Raw genomic sequence first — 24,046 nt, forward strand, 5'->3', positions numbered from 1 at the left:
GAGAGTAAGTTGCAGAGACAAAGGAAATGGGACCGACAGGTTGCACTGCTGGGAGCCAGCACAATGCTGATGAGCTGAAGGTCTCCTTCTATGTAAGTAAATAAGTGCACCCAAGACTAGCAATGTATTTAAACCAACCTGTACCATTGTAGTCCCACTAGCTATGAATTGATAGGACAATAGCACAGACTTCATAAATGCCCCAGTAATTTGGTTAAATCAAGGAATGACAAGCAAATTGCTTTATTATTTATTCATGTAACTACCATTATTTCCATTGCCCTGTAAAACACTTTAAATATTAAATTTTTGATTAATTGCAAAACAGTTTTTTAAATTACAGCAAAATTGTAGTTTTATAATATATTGGAAGACCGAACAACATAATTTGATGTAACCTCACGTTTATATTAGTTGCAAATCAGAGATAAATCTGATCAAATTTCAAAATCCAAACATATTAATAAAAATATATAATTGAATAACATTCAGAATGTACATCTTTGTTTACCAAACTATTAACAAGCAGTCATATATTGATTAAATAAGAGGATACACCTTTTTATGAGATCTTGTCTTTCTACTCCATAATAATTTCTCTTTATTTTAGAGAAGGAGGTTTTTCAGGCTGGGGTATTTCTGGTGCAGTATTCCTGTTTTCCACGTCTGGCTCATTTCCTTCCTTCCACTTCCTGGCTCCTGTTGCACTGTTGTACTCATACAACCTTCCAGTTACTGAACAAAATAGATTTATTTTCAATGAGAAAGTCATTACTCTGTTATTAAATTGGAGTTTAAAAAAAAAGCTGAATTAGCTCATCAGGAATAAGCAAAATGTCAAAGTTCAGTTCAATGTCTGAAGAAACATGAATGAATTTGGTAATCCCAACAGAGATTGGTATTGAATTATTAAACCTTCCAGTTGGCCAAGTTGTATTCGATGACGTCAGTTTACAACAGCAATTTTAATCTACATGAACCCAATGAGCACAATGAGTGGAAGGAACAGGAACTGCAACTTGTCAAGACCTCTTTGGCAGCAGGTCCCAAACCTCTGACCTCTACCGCCTGCAAGGAGTAAGGCAACAGGCAGAAGGAAATGCCATTCCTTCATTCTCAAGGAGTCTAAATCTTGGACGTTTCTACCCGCTGGCATTGTGGGAGCACCTTCACTGGAAGATATGCAGTGGTTCAAGAAGGTGGCTCAGCACCATCTTTTCAAGGGCAATTAAGGATAGGAAATAAGTTCTGGTCTTGTCATAATGCACATATTCCAGGAATGAATAACAAAAGGAAAAAGAGAAATGATTTTCAACAAACTAATCAGTGGTAATTACTGCGTTGCATCCTCTCTGAAAGTACTTAAGAAATAAAAGCAAGATCAGGTCATGCAACCTCACAGATCCTGTGTCCCCAATCATTGCCACTGATTCCAGTTATTATTCAAAGAATCTATTGAACTCAGCCTTCAGTACTCAAGTACTGAGCCTCCACAGCCCACTGAAGTATAGAAATCCAAAGATTTACAACTATCTGCATAAAGCCTTGACTTGGCTTCATGAGTCATGGGTCTTAACACTCAGAGGAAAATTAATGTCAGAGATTTAAACAAAAAGTAAAATACAAAATATTTATCTTTGTCTTTATGTTTGTTTCTTCTATGTTTTGTTTTTTCTCAACTGCACTTCCCTATCTTTGTAACATCTTCTGTGCATGATTAATGCAATTTTATACTTCTTGGTGTGGACTTCTTGACTCATTGTGGACTCTTTAATCTGATTGGTTAGGAATCATTGTTGTTGGTTGGCCGATTCATGGACTCCATGGATCCCTGTGCTAAGTGCCTCACTGTTTCAGATACCAAGTTAGTGAGTCTCTCCTGGCAAGCCTGCAAAAATTCTTGGGCCAGCTATTGGAAAGGATCCTTTACATCTGGAATCAAAACCTGGGCATTGTCTTCTAGGGGTTGGGATAGTAGTCCTTGGGAACATGTCAATGCTTCCTGGAAATGTAAGAGTATTCTGTGGGGGTCCCATGCAGAATAGATGAAGAATTATTACTGGAATGTCACTTTAGGGGACCGGTTTTAAAGTGTAATTATTACAAAATGAATGATGAAAAATCATCAACCTGAAACATTAACCCGTTTCTCTATCCAGAGATGCTGCCTGACCTAGCAGGTGTTTCTTGCATTTTCTGTCTTTATTTCAGATTTCACATAGCTGCAAAGTTTTTTTGTTTCTTCATTATGGTAATTATTTTGTTCCTCACTGCAAACTGTCCCTCTTCTCCAATCATTGAATTTTCCTGTCCCAGTTCAAGTCTCCTCTCACCAAGCCAAAATGAGATATAGTCCACAAACAAACCCAGGAGCACTTTTAATGGTGCTGGTTCTCTGACCAGCTATGAAGTACACTATGATGCTGGAGGAACTCAGCAGGCCAGGCAGCATCCATGGAGAAAAGGTTCTCCACAGATGCTGCCTGTCCTGCTGAGTTCCTCCAGCATCATCGTGTTTTTCATCTAGATTCTAGCATCTGCAGTCCTTTGCTTCTCTATGAAGCACACTGTAGTAACATGGATGGGACCAAAACTCAGCTCAGTTCACGGTAGTGTAGTGGTTAGCGTAATGCTTTACAGTGCCAGCGACCTGGGTTCAATTCCAGCCACTGTCTGTAAGGAGTTTGTACGTTCTTCCTGTGTCTGCGTGGGTTTCCTCCGGGTGCTCCAGTTTCCTCCCACATTCCAAAGACGTACAGGTTAGGAAGTTGTGGGCATGCCATGTTGGCGCCGGAAGCGTGGCGACACTTGCGGGCTGCCCCAGAACACTCGACGCCAAAGATGCATTTCACTGTGTGTTTCGATGTACATGTGACTAATAAAGATATCTTATCTTATCTTAGTTCCTTCCTTTTCCCATGATATTCTACCACAGAATTAATATTAGAAGATGCCAGAAGGTCACCAGTCAAATTCAGGAGTTGTGGTTACTAAACTGCTGTTCTGCAGGGTTTTTAACCTAAGATTATGTGTGCAAATAAATAACCAGACTTGTTTCTTGCCATTAGGAAAAATACTTGTCAGGCATTACCTGGATCGACTGCTAGTCCATTGAAAACAGTGTCGTACTTAGTTACCTCCTGGAAAGAGCAAGCAATTACACATTAGTCAAATTGATTGGATTTAGTCAAATTAAGAAGCTGATAATATTTACTTCCTTGTGTAATTTTTTATTCTGCAGTCTTTTTGATCTTTATAATAACCTTAAAATAATTCAGAGTTCACGTCCTATGGGCAGGGTGTTGTGATCCGCAGTCTCCAGCTGATGGAGACATTTCTAATGTTAGAGCAGAGTTGACAAGATAACAACCTCTTTTCCACATTAAGAACATAAAGGTAGTAGTTTAAACAGTCATTTCCGCATTTTCACTCTGCGAGGCCAAGTCTGCCAGGTAGTCTTCCTGCTGACACCCTTTGCTAATTGCTGAGAAATTGTTTGTGCAATGCAAAAGGTTCAACGGTTACATCAGAGTCAAGCCTACAGTCTTCCTCAGCCAGGCTGGGAAGGTTCTGGTTGCTACAAAATATTAAACCTGATGCAGCACAAATTTATGAAATTTAGGCAATTTCAACTTTAACTTTTTTTCTTGATCAGTCATATAAAAATAATCAAGAAATTATCCACTGCAAGCAAAATTTTTTGTCTTGTATATCACATGGAGTGCAACATCAATTTCTATAACTTCCAGTAACCCCTCCCCTCTGTTTTCCCCTTTGTCCCCCTCTCCCCCCCGTTATTTCCCTCATTCCTGTGGCCCCCTCACCCCTTCTCTTTCCCCTCCCCTGCCCTCATGACCTGCGCATCCCCTCCCTCCTATTCCCCACCTCCTTCCCTTTATTCCATGGTCTACTGTCCCGTCCAACCAGATTCCTTCTTCTTCAGCCCTGTGCCTCTTCCACTTATCACCTCTCAGCTTCTCACATCATTTCCTTTCATCCCCACCCACCTAGCTTCCCCCTCTCACCTGGTCTCACCTTTCACCTGCCAGCCTGTGCTCCTCCCCCTACCCCAACCTTTTTATTCTGGCTTCTGCCCTTTTCTTTTCCAGTCCTGATGAAGGGTCTCGACCTGAAACATCGACTGTTTATTTCCCTCCATAGATGCTGCCTGACCTGCTGAGTTCCTCCAGCACTTCGTGTGAGTGCGGTAAGATGCCATTTCCCCAAACCAATCTGTGCTATTGTTAATGCTGCTCTTAAGCCTCTTCACATCTCATTTAACTCTATTAAAGTAGCATTCTATTTCCTTCTCTCTCATATACATATCTATCTTCCCCTCTACTATACCTATACAATTCGCCTCAGCTCCATTCTCACCACCCTCTGTTCAGAAAGGTTCCTTCTGAATTTTCTGTTTTGTTTCTTATATTGACAGCCTCTAGTTTTGCACTTCCCTGCATGTGGAAACATAAAAATCTTCCATAATTTAAAGAATTCTATTTATTTTGTCTTTATAAGAGAAAAAAAGACTTTGCATCTCCGGCACCAACATTATAAATGTTTCTGCACTATTCCAATGTCCCTATACACTTCCGATCATACAGTAACCACCGTCGTACACAACATTCTAAATGTAGATTAACCATGGTTTGAGAAACCTCTATTTTTTAATTCAATTTTTCTACAAGTAAACCAATGCTTGGATTGTTTTTCTATTAACCTGCATCATTACTTTAACAGTTTGTATATATGTGCTTCCTGATCCCTTGGATCCTTTTTTATTTTCTTATTTTTCTAGTAACATGTGGGCCTGCTTATTTTTCTTACAAATGTGTAATATCTCACCCTTAGTTTATATTGGTTCTAATCAAAATGATAGATGTTGCAAATAAAAAAATAGCTCTTGTCTGTCTAAATTTCTCCCAGATCAACCTCATAACTGGCAAAGATCCCTCTAATCCCTCAAAGATCCCTCTGGGCACAGCACAGTAGCCTAGCAGTAAGCGTATTGCTATTATAGCACCAGCGGCTCGGGTTCAATTCCGGCCGCTCTCTGTAAGGACTTCGTACATTCTCCCGTGTCTGAATGGGTTTCCTCCGGGTGCTCCGGTTTCCTCCCACATTCCAAAAAGACATACGAGTTAGGAAGTTGTGGGCATGTTATGTTGGCACCGGAACAGTGGCAACACTTGTGGGCTGCCCCCAGAACATTCTACGCAAAAAGATACATTTCACTGTGTGTTTCAATGTACATGTGACTAATAAAGAAATCTTATCTAATCTGCTTCTACAACTTGCCTTAATAACAACCTAAGAATAGCATCCACCCTCTCCCTTTACCCCTTCCCCAGCCCCTGCCTCACCCTCACCACTCCACTCCCACTGCATTAAATACCCAAGCAAACCTTTAGCAAGAATGGTGACAGAACTTTGAAAAGTTGTGAAAGGAGATGGGCTGGATTCAAGAAAGTTTCCCATGATGAAAGAACATGTAAGGAGTAATTCTCTCTTCCCCAGTTTCCAGATTTCCATGGCCTTCTTAATGTAAACTCGATCTGGTGTCACACATGTTACTAGTTACTACTCATTGGGGAGCAGTTTACGAATTCATACACCTGAGCCTGCCTGGAACACCCCAACATTTCCCATCATTTTGTTTAATGGAGTAAAAATTCTGCCCAGCTAGGAAATTTAATACTTACCGTTACAACTTCCACTTTTTCTTTCTTAGGTTCTGTTTTAAAAATGAACAGAAACTTGTCAAAATTAATATTGCATCATTAAATAGGATTGTTTGCATAATAACTTCTGGGTTTTATTTATAATCAAAGATACACACCTGGTACGTAAATCTTCACTCTACGAAAGTAGCAAGACAAGAAGTTAATTAAAAGGGATATATCACAAAACATCTTACAAAATTCTAGGAGGACAAATAAGAAAACACCTAAGAAGGCAGTGGGATCATGATCAGTACCCATTGCCCCTGATGCAAGTGGCCCACCGGCTTTGTGTTGCCTGTTAATTAAGATGGTTGCAATGTGGGGCTGCCACTAACTGGGAGTCTCACGAGGAGTGAGAGGCTGGTGTTCCAGTCAGCCTGCACGTGTTAAAGGATGTCCATTATGTCTGGAGCAAGTGTCCTTCCCGAAGTGCAAACATCTCTGGCGCTGTATTTTGGTACTCAACTTAAAAGCTCTGCTTGTTGAGGTTTATTGAGAAGAAATGATCTGTGACCACCCTAGGTGCATGTAGCCTCAAGATGCAAGATTCATCTCTCCTCTCTTTTCTGGCAGCTTGACCCGTGACCTCCGGTCATGATGCACTCATGGGGAATGTCTAATGATACATGCAGGTCTACAGCATCTGGCTGATGCAAAAGCCTTGAAGTCAGTATAAAGTCCTTCAGCCCCTCCCACACTGCTGCCCGTTGGCATTTGTAATTACAGAAAGTCTCAAACTCTTTAACAAGCATGGTACCAGCCTGCAGAGATCAGTCAGAACTAACTTGAACGTAATTGATCTCTTTAAATAATTATCATGCTGAAGACATATTCGAGGATGCATAATTTTAAGAGGGATTAGCTGGGACATGGCAGCCATGACAAGAATTTACTGTTGAATACTGACTTACTCTGTACTCTGGCTTCTACTACCAGTGGCATTACACAGGCATGTGGTTTAGAGAAAAAAATAGAAATGAAGAAGCAGAGATAGAAGAGAGACTTGCATTAATGTAACACCTTTCAAATCCCTTTCAACACATCCTAGAGAAGTTTACAGCCAATGAACTGGCTTTTTTTGAAGTTTACTCAGAGTTCCAATACTCGCCAATATAGCATCCAGTATGACTGAATCTACAAGTGTGAAAAGGTGCATTGTATTACTGAAATATTGTATGGTATATATTTGCATTTTTTGCCTTTGTCCTTACTTTACAGATTTCCAACAAGTTAACCAAAGAAAATTTAAGTTAAAAATCGTCCTATGATCATGGCATAAAACAGAATAACTTTGATATTTCTACAAATGAAACACAGTTCTAAAGTTAACACAAATCTCCCAATTTACAATACAACAAATCTAAAATAATTTCAACATAATGAATTTTAAAGGACTTACTTTTTTGGAGGTGGTTTTGGCTTTTTGGTGCATGCCTTTTTGCAGCATTGTATGCATTTAGTCCGGGTCAAGGTCAGGTAAAGAGCCAGGGCAAAGAAGATAGCCATCAGGATTGCCAGCAATGTGATAATAAAGGGAACATACCAATCTGATCCATTATAGGTATTCACCGCTCTCTTAATAATAGTCAGTCCTTTTCTTTCCTGTTTAAAGAAGGTGATAAATTCATTATCATGAACTTATGATGAATTTGTGTGGAACGTAATTTTAACTGTCTTTAATTGAAAAGCTCAGGCGGACCAAAGTTATATTAGTATTGGTTTTGGTTTACTATTGTCACTTGTACCGAGGTACAGTGAAAAACTTGACTTGCATACTGATTGTACAGGTCAATTCATTACACAGTGCAGTTACATTGAGTTAGTAGAGAGTGCATTGAGGTAGTACAGGTAAAAACAATAACAGTACAGAGTAAAGTGTCACAGCTACAGAGAAAGTGCAGTGCAGATAGACAATAAGGTGCAGTCACAAGGTAGATCGTGAGGTCAGAGTCCATCTCATCGTATAAGGGTACCATTCAATAGTCTTATCACAGTGGGGTAGAAGCTGTCCTTAAGCCTGGTGGTACATGCCCTCAGGCTCCTGTATCTTCTAGCTGATGGAATAGGAGAGAAGAGAGAATGACCTGGGTGGGTGGGGTCTTTGATTATGCTGGTTGCTTTGCCAAGGCAGCGAGAGGTAAAGACAGAGTCCAAGGAGGGGACTCTGGTTTCCATGACGCGCTGGGCTGTGTCCACAACTCTCTGCAGTTTCTTGTGGTCCTGAGCAGAGCAGTTGCCGTACCAAGCTGTGATGTGGGTCACGACTATTCCGGGGGGTGGCAGTGGAGAAGGAGGGTGGGGTTACAGGCAGCAGGTGAAACATTCATTTTGTATCCAGAAAGGAATAGTTAGCAGAGTACTCTGTTCCAGTCTAAGGTCAAGTGCCAGTCAGAGGGAAGAGAAAGCAGCTAATTCCCTTATGGAGCTGTGTACCAGGTCAGGTCTAGAAGTGGGCTGAGAAGGGCGAGAGACAATTCTGGAGAGTTGGGTGGGTTGTGAAGGGGCCTCGAATGTGCAACCATGTTGGTGTCTTGTACAAACAAAAAATATTGAAGCATTTCTAAAACTGGAAGAGGAGTGATGCAGTGTGTACCCAAGCACCCTACCTGACTCCTGGCCTCTAATGGGCTCCTTGACACTGGTGGAGAGTCAATTAGAATTACTGAAATGACTGTGACCCACAAAACATTTCCAAGGATGAAAGGACATTCTTGCACCAACTGGAGTCCACCTATTGGACTCATTTCCATCTCAACCAAGCTGTGGGTGGGGGTCAGAGGCGAGATAAGAGCACATGAGTGGTATCTCTACCTGATTGTTTGCATACCTCACTGGGATGTGCAAGGCCAGTAACTGTAGCACATCCCTGTCTGTCTGATTCCATCAACAACTGACAGTGTGGTTTGCTGTTAGGGAAGTTGTACATGGAACATTTTAAACTCACTTTTAAACTTGCAGTTACCTAGAGCTATATAAAATTCTGACTGTTCCCTAATTAGTCACTTTCCACCAAGTTTTCCATGCTTGACAACATTATCATGACTTGAAATAACAATATGAAGGTTAACGGATAGTACGCTATTTTACAAAATAAAGCACTCACATAAAAGGACGTCGTTGTGGGAGCAGTTGTTCTTGTCTCAACCACAGTAATGTCAATCAGCACAGTTCCTGTCCTTGGTTTAACTTTATTAATATTATCATCAACGATGTGAACGACCAGATGATATTGGTGCTGAACATCTGCTTTTCCCTCAAAGTCAAATGGAGCTGTTACTATCAGTTTAGGAGTATTAATTCCACGGTCAGGGTCAAATCCAAAATGGTTGTTCACATTTCCTGTATACAAAATGAATTAAAACAAAGCATCATGGTGCAGAATGAATTGATTGATTAATTTCCATCTTAGTGGAAATTTTTAATTATAAAAATACTGAAGGAAGTAATGTGACTAGATATGGATATGTGGGATTAACTTCAAATGAGGGAAATTCATTAAATATGCTAAATGGATGCTGTAAACTCGGTTAAATCATTTAATATCAAACATGGCATGCATTCTAAGTCATAACTGAATGATAATCCCTTCAATAAAAAAGAATCATCAGTGAGATTTGAAGTATCTTTTGTAATTTGCTACTCAACCTAAAAGCCCTGCATGTTGCTGGGACCTATGTTAATACAGAATTATTTATCAAGTTGCTATAAAAATTTGGAATTTATTAGTACAATACTGTAATTGATAATTGAACCACCTATTGGCTAGTGAAGTTAGGCAAATTTGCCACTGATTCCTGGAGTTTGATCAGGAATTTTCATATAGAATAGTGAGTTTTATAGAAACAGGACAGCCCACACCAGAGTTCAAGGATTATCTTATCAGTTTGTAACTCCATTATAATTTTTTTTCTGTGCTATTAGGCAATCAGAGTTGCAGCAGATATAATATTGGTCAGGAGATGATTTCTTGATAGGTAGGTACATCAGCAAATAACTCAAATCTTTATGAGGCCTAGTGAAAGTTCTCTTGTCTTGTAGATTACTTTCCAGAAAATCTGAATAGGGCAAATGTTTGTAGTAGTAGGTATTGTCTTCCAGCACTTCCCCTCATAAACTGAGGGATTCCTCATGGTATTCAGGTGTATGCAGATTGATCTGAACAGCAGACTGCAGGAGAATCTGATGTCATGTATCAGAAGCCTGGACCCATTGGGCCTTATATAAATTTCACTGTTGGGGGCTGACCATACGTCTCCAGTGATAATGAGCAACACTCCTACTTGGACAGTGGGATTTCTGGCAAACCCACCACACATTTGAGAGTGAATATATCCTCTATAAGAAGGTATTATTCTGCTGAGTTTAATTCAGTGCTGATACTGGGAGGATTTCTCAGTATTATAATTGATAAATGTATCCCTTTGAACTACCTGTTGCTTTGTGGGGCTAGGAAGTGGGCTGTGGACTCTCGCAGGCAAGAACACCTCAGTACTCTGGTACATCAGTGGAGGAGCCAGCAGAATGGGTGAGCATACCGACAAGTCTTACAGCTCACAGCTGGAAGAGGGTTGCCAAGAAGACACTGCAGCAGCGCTAAGGGATGGTGGGAGGTGTCAACTCTTCCGCCATCTCACGCAGAAAATGGGTTCAGAGATATAAACATTTCAACCCCTTTACCCAGACAGCAAGGGTAGCCTTACTGTCTCTTTTTCTCTGTGGTAAACCTGATCACTGGGCTTTTACAATCTCCAGCACTTTCTCTCCACCACACTGCATGCTTTTCAACCAATTACAAGGGAACACAGCAGAACTGCATCTTCTCAATCCAATTATGTGCTCACTTGTGGCTGTTGCTTTACTCTGCGTTTGCCCAGTAACCATTTGAGGCTCTTCACTTTATCAAAACACCAATACTCTCTCCATTTCTCTTTAGTACTCATATTTTAAAAGTGAAACCACTTTGGCATGCGATCACTTCTCCACAATTTCCTGTTTCTCCCCTCAGCTCAGTTATTTTCTCTGTCTGACTCATGCAGCTGCACAACCCTTCTCACCTGTAGAGCAAAAACTCTCTCCCTCTCCTTCTGAGTCACGATAACTATGAAAACTGGGTAGGCATGGTAGTGTAGCGGTTAGGGTAACGCTATTACAGTGCCAGCGACCCAGGTTCAATTCCGGCCGCTTTCTGTGAGGAGTTTGTACGTTCTCCTCATGCCTGCGTGGGTTTCCTCTGGATGCTCCAGTTTCCTTCCACATTCCAAAGACGTAGGGGTTAGAAAGTTGTGGGCATGCTATGTCACCGCTGGAAGAGTGGCGACATTTACGGGCTGCCCCCAGAACATTATTTGCAAAAGATGCATTTCACTGTGTGTTTGGATGTACATGCAACTAATAAAGATACCTTATCTCTTATCTTAGATGACAAGAAGGAGAGAACCAAGAACAATCCAGGGATGCTGTCATTGCTCCTGTTACCCCCAATGTTCCTCTTCCTCACTGGAGCCCCCAGGATAACAGTTGCCTTGATCTCTCTGCCCTTATTAGTGTTTTAGCAAAATAACTGTATAGTCCGACAATGACAATCTCCATTTTTATTGCACCTTTAGTGTTGCAAGGACATCTCAAGGACTGCTATCAAACCAAAAAAAGATACCAAACCACCTGGTTTATCATGTAATCAACAACAGAGGTACATTTTATGAAGACACAAGAGACCACAGATGCTGGAATCTGGAGTAACAAACAGTCTGCTGGGGCAACTTGGTGGGTCAGGCGGTATCTGTGGGGGGAAAGAAATTGTCAATGTTTCAGGTCAAAACCCTGCATCAGGACTGAGAGTGGAGAGGGGAGACGGCCAGCACAGAAAGGAGAAGGGGAGTGGCGAGAAAGGATTACGAGGCGATTGGTGGACTGAGGAGGGGCGTTAGATGATAGGCAGGTAGTGCCAGGTAGGGGAGGTGAGCGGGGGTAGAGTTGGGAGACTGGCAGGTGATTGATAGGTGGAAGGGGGGGAGAGAGGGAGAGAGAGAGAGAGAGGGGGAGAGGGAAAGGGAGAGAGTGAGGGGGGAGAGAGAGAGAGAGAGAGGAACAAGAGAAAAACAACAGATGGAGCAAAATAGGGGGCGGGGAGTGTGAAGACAGGAATTGTATGAACATCAGACATGAGAATCATAAGGTAGGGAGCTGGAGAGGTTCAGGGAGAGAATTCAAGTGGTTAGGGTTTTGCCACCAGAAGGCATGGCTGCCAGAGGTCATGTGATTACATTCAGGGATGTGCAAGAGGCCGAAGTGCGAGAGTGTAAATACCTTCGTGGATTATGGAATTAATAGAGACCACAGAAATCGAGAGGGGTCAGACCAAGGCAGGACTTAACCATGTCAACTATTTTTTAAACCCCGTCAAGAAGGGAGAAGTAAGGATTGATTAGCTTGGTCATGGACATGGTCTTTAGTGACATTGATCAGAGCTATTTTGGTAATGTGGCAGGAGGAGTCATTTGCATGGAGGGTTTCCAAGTAAGATAAGTATGAATTTGGGAGGACACAACAAGAATTTTGGAGAAAAGAAGGAACACAGAGATGGAGCAATAATTTGCAAGGGTACAAGGGTCAGTTTTGAGAAATATGTACGTCAAATCTCAATGCAAAATAAGGGCAGCACTCAGATTTCAGCCCTATTATTTCCCCAGTGCTGCCCTGTGCAGTAAATTAAAATTGCCCCTTGTAGTCTTTGGTGAAAACCTGTGTACATTGATAATAATCAGGTCATCTCTGGAGAACTAAGCTGGTTTTCATCTACTGTATTTGGCTAGTTACAAGCTACAGACTTCCTAAGTACTTCTACAAGTCTGCAAATTACAGATCCCCAGAAAGTGCCATGCTAACTCAGAAACATCCTATATACAGGACAAACCCATCTGGTTAGAAAAATGCCCTCAACAGTAATTAGTCAATATTTTTCTGTACATATCAAAATGTATCCAAAAAACTGAAGCGTAGCTTTGTTCAGAAATTGGAACGGGGTTTACTATGCCACAGGCAAAGAAGAAACTCAAAAAATGCCCATGGATTAGGATATATACAAAACACTCAATCACCTCAGCAAATGATTACTTAGAGTAAGCCAGACATTTTCATAAGCTGCCAAATAGGAGTGTTTTGTGGAGAGCGATTTCCCAAACTATGTATTAACAGTAAGTAGGTGCAGGCAGCTGAAACAGCACAGACTAACTCATTGATTGAAATAAAAAGGAAAATAAATTACAAATGCTGGAAATTTGACATAAAAACAGAAAATGGTCTTATAAGTTGGAGGTCAGCCTACATCTGTAGAGAAATAGCTATGTTAAAGTTCCAGGCATGCAATCATATATCAGAAGTTCTAATGACAGTTAATGTGCAAGGTTCTTTTTCTCTGCACAGATGCTGACTTGCCTGAAGTCCATGCACTTCAGTTGATTTCTTTGGATTTTTTTCACAAAAATGAGTACTCCACTAAATTGGAGTGATTTTACAACGCTAGGCGGGTATGAATATTTCACAGAATTAAGTAACCATTTTATATAAGATCTCTAAAATGTGACAGACTAAGAAAAAGAAAAGAATTCTAGTGGAACTTTATAAATGAGGCTTCATTGCAGCCATACAAGGGCCCAGTTAGAACATATCTGAACTATTGTGTTCAGTTCCCACCTGCATCTTTGTTAGGTTATATTTGCAAGGAAACAGTGGAGCAGAGATTTACCAGAATATTACCAGGGATCTAAATGTTAAATTAAAAGGATCAATTAAAATGCTAGGTTTATATGTTCACAGGACCATAGAAGATTCAAGGGTGACTTAGTTGAGGATTTATGGTTTCAGAAGAAATTGTTATAGTGTAGTGGCTAGCTACACACTACAAAATGAAGACACAGAGTCGCTGGTTCAAAATCAGAAGTCGAATGAACGACAGGGGCGCGGTGCGCCTTTAGTATCCCAAAACTTCCCGCGCTACAGTTCCCGCGCTGACATCACGCGCAGGTCACCTGACCTTCCCGCGCGCGGGCTTTCCTAGCCCAATGATGGAGAAGAAGGAGGGCCCCGCGCCATCTTGGATCGGGGCCTCCGACGATGTTCACGATGTCGGGAGCCGGTTCAATGCCGGCGCGGTGAGTCGCTACAATAGCAAATGGAAACTTTTTCCAATGATGGGAAAATTTAAAGTCAGAGCCATATTTTTGGGAGTGAAATTAGAAAACCTATCTTCTCAGCAAACTCTCCGCCACACTGAATAGCAGCTTAGTTAATGATATTTAATCTGAGACTGATAGGGCAACGGTGGAAAAGTAAATGGATCAAAGTAATAAATGGAGTTGTAACAGAACGACAACATTGAAGGCCCAAATAAGCTGAAGGGCTAGGTGGCCTATTCCTGTTCCTACGTTCTTATGAATCTGCAGCTTGCCTTTATATCTGTGGTACTTAGGCTAATGTAGTAATCAATCCATCAAAAGTATTGTTTTCTAATTTCCATGAAACCCTTCAACAGAAGCCATTTAGCGTACACTTGAGAATTCAATCTGCAAGACTGAAGCACTTTACTTGAATAATGGATGACAAACTGTTTATCACATTTGTGAAAGTATATCATGTCAGGGACCATTTTTTATGCTTGGAAAGGTTGTCTATGTTGAGGTTGGCCGGTCAAATTGCGTCTTTGCTCATATAGTGGTCATAAACATTGTTCATAACACTTAAATGTGATAAGCCGATATTTAACACACAATATCTTTTACAAAACAGTCTTAACATCTTAAGTAGATTTTCTTTAACAAAGAAAGCACAAAAAGTCAATTGTCAACCATGAGATTTTTTAAAATTAAAAGGTCTGTATATTTTGCCAGTCAGTCCTGGTGCAGGATCTCAACCCAAAATGTTCGCTATCCCTTTGCCTCCACAGATGCTGCCTGACCTGCTAAGTTCCTCCAGCAGCTTATTATTTGCTCCAGATACTAGCATCTGCAGTCTCTTGTATCTCTGCATTTTTTCTACCTGCTATTTTATTATGTTTTTTAAGCTTCATGTAATATTTTCTGGAAAAATGAAGTTAAGGTATAATGCCAAACAAGTATTTACCAGCAATGATACCAAGAAGCTCAGAATTCTTTCACTGACAAATCACAATGGCACCATATTTTGTTAAAACTTGCCATCTTTGCATCTAGTTTCATTTGCTGTTCCGTGTATCTTACAAGTACTGTGGAACTGCGAAACAATTCTATTGATTTGAGTCATCTGTTCTTCTCTATCCCTCTTCTAATTCACTCACGTAAAGCTTAATCCACCCAACCTCTGGAATTCATTCTATAATCTCTTTGCATCTCCATCTCATTCCCCTCTTTACCAAGCTTCTGAAATCATAGGAATGCATCAGATTACAAAGAATTGACGGCATAGAAACAGGCCATTCAGCAAAACCAGTCCGTGCCTGTATTTATGCAGTACTTAAGCTTCCTCCTTTGAGTACTGCTGTTTATTCCCTTCTCCCTCAGATGCCTATCCAACCTCCTGTTAACTGTAGTTTTACTAATAGTTCACTACTCCAGTTACATGCTTTCCCACATGGAAACATTTTCTCTGAAGCTAATTTATCAAAAAATTTCATAATTTTAAAGAGTTTTATGAGGTCACCCTTCAAACTTATTTTCTCAAAAGAAAATCTCAATCTTTTCACCCTTTCCTTTTATGTACATCTTCACATTTCTTTTAAACTTTAAAACTTTATTTACAGCACAGTAACAGGCCCTTCTGGCATAACGAATCCACGTCACCCATTTAAACCCATGTTAACCTACCCATACGCCTTTGGAACATGGAGGAAACCAGAACACCCGCAGATGCAGACACAGGGAGAATGTACAAACTCCCTACAGACAGCAACAGGAATTGAACCCCGATCACTGGTGCTGTAATAGCGTTACACTAACTGCTACACAACCGTGCCGCCCCAAACAACAAAGAAATATCATCCTTGTAAACCTTCTCTGGTGCCTCTCTGTATAATAGGCAACCAGAAATACATGCTGTACTCTAAATGTGATCTAACCAAGGTTCAATTACAGATATAGCATAAATTCACTACTTTTCAATTCTATTGTTCTAGAAAAAAATTTTCATCTTGCTTTACATATTTTACAACCTTGCTATGAAACTTTTGTCCAACTGTTAGTGAATCTAGAACCTACCTAGTTAGCCTGGTGTTATGATAATCCATCATGTTTCCTTAGGTGGATCAGTTATTTTTATAATGCTACTGTGAAACACTTTGTAACACTTCACTGCATTAAAAGTGCAATATACTTGTAGTTGTAGTAATGCCAAGTTGAGAATGACAAAAGGTAAGCCCATTCATAGAAGATACAATGCAGACGGCAAAAATCAGGCAAAAGTAATACTGTTAAATTATTGCATAAAACTAACAACTATAAAGCTAGTTTCTGAAATAAAAGCAAAGAAAGCTGAAAATACACAGCAGGTCAGGCAGAAAGAGTTAACATTTCAGGCTCATTACCTACTTCTGACCTATTTATCTATGTAAACTAAATGTACAATAACAAGCATTGCTGAAAGTGTTCCTTTTCATGTTTGCTGATGAATGTTTAATAAGAAAATAATTCTGCACGTCAACTACATTCAAATTTTTGTTTCAAGTTATATGCAATTTAATAAACATACCTGATACAATTTCAAACCGGGTCTCATTGTGACTGGAATCTCTATCTTGACAGCTCAGTCTGAAGCTGTTGATGTTAGTTCCAACAGCAATATTATCAAGAATAGTTGCTTTGTATGTAAGTGGGAAACAAACAGGTTTTTCATCATTTTCCTCTATTATATCGATGATGACCTAACAAGGGACATATTTCAAACGGAAAAGAAATACAAGAGATTAAGAAGCAAAAAGAATGGAGCAGAGCTTTCAAAGCTGTGTTGATTTTTGTGAACATGTACTCATAACCTTCCTAGAAAATGAGATGAAAGACTGTACAAGGATTAACAACTATTATATCATATTAATATCCAATTCCCAGGTGAATATTTTAGTACTATATCTGAAAACTTGCACTTAATCTACCTTCAAAGGTATTCCAGTTTAACAGGAGAACAACACACTAATAATCCTACAGAGGGCAAAAAAGAAATTTAATATCAGAAGCCAGGAAGATTTAACTAAATCTGCTGCTAAAATACCACAGTGCCAGCCATTAGTGGCTAACCAGAAAACACAAAGATCAGAATGAAATCTATTTCATGTCAAGTGATGCACTTTAGCCAACTTTTCAGGCTCTCTCCAAGGAATTTAGTGAAGCTTTATAGTGTACAAGATGATAAACATTACTGCAAACAAATCTGTAATTCTAATATAACAAATCCATAACTCAACACCTATGGGTCTTATATCATAAAATCAAAGGTCTTTTTAGTACACTGTTACATGATTGTATTCTTATCTTCAAATGCAAACAGAAAAATTGGGCAAAAGAAATCATGAAAGTAAATTCACTAACATATGATAAATCACAACTCTCAGCAAGTTGAAAACACTGGTGCATTCTCATTAAACCTTTCTGCTCCCAACCTATACTGCTCTCCTTTTGTACAGAAAGGGAAGGCTGTAATCCCAGTTAGGTCACATGTAGACAAGATAACCAACCTAGACCATAGGACATAGGAGTGGAATTAGGCCATTCGGCCCATTGAGTCTGCTCCACCATTCGATCATGGCTGATTTATTTTTTCCTCTCAACCCCATTCTCCTGCCTTCTCCCCATAACCCTTGACACCTTTATAATCAAGAACCTATCAACCTCTGCTTTAAATATACCCAAATGACTTGGCCTCCACAGCCATCTGTGGCCATGAATTCCACAGATTCACCACCCTCTAGCTAAAGAAATACCTCTTCATCTCTGTTCTAAAGGGACGTCCTTTTATTCTAAGGCTGTGCCTTCTGGACCTAGACTCTCCCACTTCTGGAAACATTCTCTCCACGTCCACTCTATCTAGGCCTTTCAATACTCGTTAGGTTTCAATGAGATCCTCCCTCATCCTTCTCAGCTCCAGCAAGTACAAGCCCAGAGCCATCAAACACTCCTCATGCGTTAACCCTTTCATTCCTGGGATCATTCTTGTAAACCTCCTCTGGACCCTCTCCATAGAACCATAGAACAATACAGCACAATACAGGCCCTTCGGCCCACCACGTTGTGCTGACCTTTAAACCACGCCTAAGACTATCTAACCCCTTCCTCCCACATAGCCCTCTGTTTTAAATTCCTCCATATGCTTATCTAACAATCTCTTGAACTTGACCAATGTATCAGCCTCCACCACCACTCCCCCAGGCACTGCATTCCATGCACCAACCACTCTCTAGGAGAAAAACCTCCCTTTGATATCTCCCTTGAACTTCCCACCCATTACCTTAAAGCCATACCCTCTTGTATTGATCATTGGTGCCCTGGGAAAGAGGCGCTGGCTGTCTACTCTATCTATTCCTCTTAATATTTTGTATACCTCTATCATGTCTCTTCTTATCCTCCTCCTCTCCAAAGAGTAAAGCCCTAGCTCCCTTAGTCTCTCCTCATAATCCACACTCTCTAATCCAGGCAGCATCCTGGTAAATCTCCTCTGCACCCCTTCCGATGCTTCCACATCCTTCCTATAATGAGGTGACCAGAATTGGACACAGTACTTCAAGTGTGGTCTAACCAGAGTTTTGTAGAGCTGCATCATTACCTCACGGCTCTTAAACTCGATCCCACGATTTATGAAAGCTAACATCCCATAAGCTTTATTAACTACCCTATCCACCTGTGTGGCAACTTTCAGTGAACTGTGGATATGAAACCCCAGATCCCTCTGCTCCTCCACACTCCCCAGAATCCTGCCACTAACCTTGTACTCTGCCTTGGAGTTAGTCCTTCCAAAGTGTACCACCTCACACTTCTCCAGATTGAACTCCATCTGCCACTCCTCAGCCCAGCTCTGCATCCTATCAATATCCCTCTGTAAGCTTCGACAGCCCACACTATCCACACCACCGACCTTTGTGTCATCTGCAAACTTGCTAACCCACCCTTCCACCCCCTCATCCAAGTCATTAAAAAATATCCTTTAGGGTTAACTTGCACTAGGACTCCCAAGTCCCTTTGCACCTTCAATTTCTGAATTCACTTCCCATTTAAAAAATAGACTACACCTTTATTCCTTTTGCCAAAGTGCATGACCGTACACTTCCCTACGCTGTATTCCATCTGCCACTTCTTTGCCCATTCTCCCAACCTGTCCAAGTCCTTCTACAGACTTCCTGCTTCCTTAACACTACCTGCCCCTCCACCTATCTTTGTATCATCCACAAACTTGGCCTCAAAGCCATCAATTCCATCATCCAAATCATTAACATATATCGTGAAAAGTAGCAGACCCAACACCGACCCCTGCGGAACACCACTAGTTACCGGCAGCCAACCAGAAAAGGCCCCCTATATTCCCACTCTTGGCCTTCTGCCAGTCAGCCAATCTTCAGTCCATCCTTCCACTCTTCCTGTAATACCATGGGCTCCTGTCTTGTTTAGCAGCCTCATGTGCGGCATCTTGTCAAAAGCCTTCTGAAAATCCAAGTAAACAACATCTACTGACTATCCTTTGTCTAACCTATTACTTCCTCAAAGAATTCCAACAGATTTGTCAGGCAAGATTCCCCCTTAAGGAAACCATGCTGATTTCAGCCTGTTTTCATCATGTGCTTCCAAGTACCTCGAAACCTCATCCTTAATAATGGACTCTAACATCTTACCAACCACTGAAGTCAGGCTAACTGGCCTATAATTTCCTGCCTTTTGCCTCCCTCCCTTCTTAAAGAGTGGAGTGACACTTGTGATTTTCCAGTCCTCCAGAACCATTCCTGAATCTAATGATTCTTGAAAGATCACTCCTAATGCCTCCACAATCTCTTCAGCTACCTCTTTCAGAACCCTGGGGTGCAGTCCATCTGGTCCAGGTGACTTATTACTTTCAGACCAGGTGTCTTCCACAGTGAAGACTGACACAAAATACTTATTCAGTTCATCCGCCATTTCTTTGTTCCCCATTACTACCTCTCCAGTATCATTTTCCAGCGGTCTGATGTCCACTCTTGCCTCTCTTTTACACTTTATATAGAAAATACTTTTGGCATCCTCTTTTATATTATTGGCTAGCTTACCTTCATATTTCATCTCTTCTCCCCTTACTGCTTTTTGAGTTGCCTTCTGTTGGTTTTTAAAAGCTTCCCAATCCTCCAGCTTCCCACTAATTTTTGCAATATTATATGCCCTCTCTCTTGCTTTTGATACCTCTGATACAACATTACTTTGGTCACTTTTTTGCTCTGTCCTAAGAGTAAGCTCTCTAAATTGAACTGCAGATTTCACTTTAACACCTAGAAAATTGCCACAAGAAGATCCAACCTGACCTCCAAAATATCTCACATTTCTTTTATCTTACCTTTCAAAAATTAGATTTGACATGACAATGCCCAAGAACTACCTTACAGGGCAATCTTTTCCAGCCATGTATCACTTTCTCTTACCCCCCAGATCCTTTGTTAATTGCTCATTGAACAACTAGATTATCCAGGGCCTGCCCAGCCCACACCACCACTAATCCCTTCCAAACCTGGCAAAGCTCACTTAAAAGCATTGAATTTATTTCCATCTGATCATAGAACACATAAAGAATTAAAAATGTGTGAAGAGCTTGATTTTTTTGTTGACCCAGATTACAGAGATGACAATATCACTTATCACTCTCTCTACAGCGATCAGAGGGCTCTTTTTGTTAAATGGCAGTCATAAAGTCCACAATATCAAACTCAATGATACAGCTGCCATGTATTCTGGTGCACCTTCACAACTAGACCACCACGTTCGGCTTCAGAATAGAGAGCACTTAAAATGCCCGAGGGAAAGAGAGAATGTTCAAGCAGAACAGAGATTTATTTATGAACTATTGTACATTGAGTGATATTTCCACCCCCCACCACCCCCCCACACACATACATTTATAAATAAATGAATAAATGTTAGTCCATGATATAATGGAGTAGTTTAGGAAATCTGAAACTGTCTGTACAGCACTCTCCTCCCTACAATTTTGGTTCACTCACTTTTCTAAGCATTGGATGAATTCATCAATTAAATCAATATCATCACTTCAAAGCTATTTACAGATGTTATTATTCTCAAATTGCAACATAATAAATAGGAGCAGGAGTAGGCCATTTGGCTAATTAAATCTGCTGTGCCACTTAACAAAACCCTGACTTATCCTACTCCTCTAACACCAGTATCGAGCACCATGTTCCTTTATTCTTGTCATACCCAGAAATCTCTGCTATGAACTAATGACTGAACTTCCATAGCACTCCAAAGTAGAGGATTCGAAAGATTCAGCACCCCTGAATGAAGGAATTTCTCATCTCTAAAAGGCCTACCCCTTATTTTAAGACTGTGGCCCCTAGTCCTGACCAGCTGCATCCTAGGATGCTATGGGAAGCAAGTGAGGAGATTACTGGGGCCCTGACAGAAATTTTTATAATTTCATTAGCCACAGGTGAGGTACCACTGGAGGACAGCTAATATTGTGCCTTTATTTAAGCAGGGCAACACGGATAAGCCAAGGAACTACAGGACAGTGAGCCTTACATCTGTGGTGGGTAAGTTATTGGAAGGGATTTTGATAAACAGGATTTATTTGTATCTGGAAAGTCAAGGACTGATTAGGGATAGTCAGCATGGCTTTGTGTGTGGGAAATCATGTCTCATGAATTTGAGTGAGTTTTTTTGAAGAGGTGAAGACAGGGCAGTAGACTTTGTCTGCATGAACTTTAGCAAGGACTTTGACAAGGTCCCGCCTGGTAGGGTGGTCCAGAAGGATAGATCACATGGGATCCAAGGTGAGCTAGCCAATTGAATAGAAGGTTGTTTTTCAGATTGTTTTTCACAACCAGTGGTGTGCCACAGGGATTGGTGCTGGGTCCCCCGTTGTTCATCATATATATTAATGATTTGGACAAGAATGTAGGTGGCATCATCAGTAAGTTTGCAGATTACACCAAAATTAGTGGTGTGGTGGACAGTGAAGAAAGTTATCTAAGATTACAACAAGATACTGATCAACTGGGAAAGTGGGCAAAGAAATGGCAGATATAATTTAATTCAGACAAGTGTGAAGTGATCCATTTTGGGGAGTTAAGGCAGGATGTTCACAGTGAATGGCAGGGCCCTGGGAAGTGCTGTTGATCAGAGATAAATAGGGATATAAGTACATAGCTCTCTGAAAGTGGCAACACAGCTAGACAGGGTAGTGAAGAAGTTGCGTGACATGCTTGCCTTCATCAGCCGAGGCACTGAGTACAAGAGTTGGGATGTCATGTTACAGTTGTACAAAATGCAGGGAAGGCCGCACTTGGAGTATTGTGTACAGTTCTGGTCACCGCATTACAGGAAAGATTAAGCTGGAGAGTGTGTATAAAAGATTCACAAGGAGGCTGCCTGGACTAGAGGGCTTAATTTACAAGAGGTTGGATAGGCTGCGTCTGTTTTCCCTGGAGCAAAGAGTCTGTTTTCCCTGGAGGGTGACATGATAAAGTTATATAGAATTACAAGAGGCATAAAGAGGGTAGATATCCAGAATCTGTTTCCCATGGCAGTGTGTCTTTAACATGAGGGCATAGGTTTAAGGTGAGAGGGAGGGGGTTTAAAGTGGATCTGAGGGATAAATATTTCACTCAAAGAGTAGTTGGTATCTGGAACGAGCTGCCAGAGGAGATGGCAGAGGCAGGAACAGTAACAATATCTAAAGGCATCTGGACAGGTACTTGAATATGCACGGCATGGAATTAATACAGGCAAATGGATTAGAATAGAAAGGCATGATGGTTGGCATAGACGCTGTGGGCCAAGGACCTGTTTCTATGCTATACAACCCTATGATTCTGTGACTTCTTCGACAGGAAAAACATCATCCTCATATCCATCCTGTTGAGTCCTCTGAGAACTTCACATGTTTCAATGAGATCACCTCTCATTCTTCTCAACTCGAGACCTATCTTATTCAATTACTTCTCACATTAAAGATCAGACATCCCTGGAACCAGTCTGGTGAATCTTCACTGTACTCTCTCTAAAGCAAGAACAATATTTTTAGCAAAGGAGACTAGTATCATATACAATACTCCTGTAGTGTGGTCTCAGCAAGACCCTATATAATTGCGTTTTGCAATTAGAGAAGACTGTACTTGAATCATCTAGCAATAAAGGCAAATATATCATTTGCCTTCCTAACTGCCTGCTGAACCTGCTTGTTAGCTTTCAGTAACTTGTGTACAAGACTACACATGTCCCTTTAAACATCAACCTTACCCAATCCCCCTCTTTTAAAAATGCTTAGCATTTCTGTTTATCTACTGAACTGGATAACTTCACATTGATCTCACAACAAACAAGCTGCTGGAGGAAATCAGGATCTGGCGGGGTGGGGGGGGGGCAGAAATTGTTGATGCTTCGCGTCAAACCCTACATCAGGACTGAGAGTCCCAGTCTCTTGTGTCTCACGTTGATCTCTACTGATTTCTATAGTACCCTATTACTCACAGTGAACCTTTGATTCAGACTCTTTGTTTTCCATTTGTTACTCAGCTCTCAATCCACACTGGCAAATTGCCCCCAATTCTGTGCTCTCTACCCTTGTTCACCAAGCTCCTATGTGGAACCTTATCATAAGCCTACTGAAAATCCAAATGCACCACATACACTGGCTCCCCTTCATCTTCTCTACCAGATGCATCTCAAAGAATTCTAATAGATTAGCTAGGAGTGATTTTATAGAACATAGAACATAGGATTTCCTTTTCATAAATCCTCTGCTCAATCATACGATTATTTTCCAAGTGTCCTGATTTCACATACTTTATTATAGATTCAACTATTTTCCCAACTCCCAATGTCAGGTTAATAGGTCAGTAATTCCCTGCTTTTCTCTTTCTCTCTCTTTTCTTAAATAGTGGAGTCACATTTGTTAACCTCTAATGTGGATGAATGATTCCAGAATTATAGAATTATGGAAACTGGTAACCAGGGCATCCACTATCTCCATAATCACCTCTTTCAGAACTCTGGGATGGAGATCCTCTGGCCTTTAGGATATATCAGTTTTCAGGCTCATTAACTTCTCTAGCAATATTTATTAACACTTATTTCTTTTCCTCATTTGCATTGAACCCTTCATTCCCCACTATT

General features: G+C 40.8%; 1 protein-coding gene across 1 annotated transcript in view; it reads right to left on the reverse strand.

The window, feature by feature from the left end:
- Positions 1-563: 563 nt before the first annotated feature.
- The window catches only part of LOC127571339 (cadherin-related family member 3-like), a 53,631-nt gene continuing 30,148 nt past the window's right edge, over positions 564-24,046 (reverse strand). The window contains exons 13-19 of the mRNA XM_052017628.1: positions 16,440-16,611; positions 8,827-9,062; positions 7,123-7,325; positions 5,840-5,859; positions 5,703-5,734; positions 3,092-3,140; positions 564-735 (exon numbers count right to left, since the gene is read on the reverse strand). Coding sequence (XP_051873588.1) covers positions 602-735; positions 3,092-3,140; positions 5,703-5,734; positions 5,840-5,859; positions 7,123-7,325; positions 8,827-9,062; positions 16,440-16,611 — 846 coding nt within the window. The 3' untranslated portion in view covers positions 564-601. The remainder of the gene's footprint in view (positions 736-3,091; positions 3,141-5,702; positions 5,735-5,839; positions 5,860-7,122; positions 7,326-8,826; positions 9,063-16,439; positions 16,612-24,046) is intronic.

This window comes from Pristis pectinata, chromosome 6 (genome assembly GCF_009764475.1).
Source record: "Pristis pectinata isolate sPriPec2 chromosome 6, sPriPec2.1.pri, whole genome shotgun sequence".
Classification (NCBI taxonomy): Eukaryota; Metazoa; Chordata; class Chondrichthyes; order Rhinopristiformes; family Pristidae; genus Pristis; species Pristis pectinata.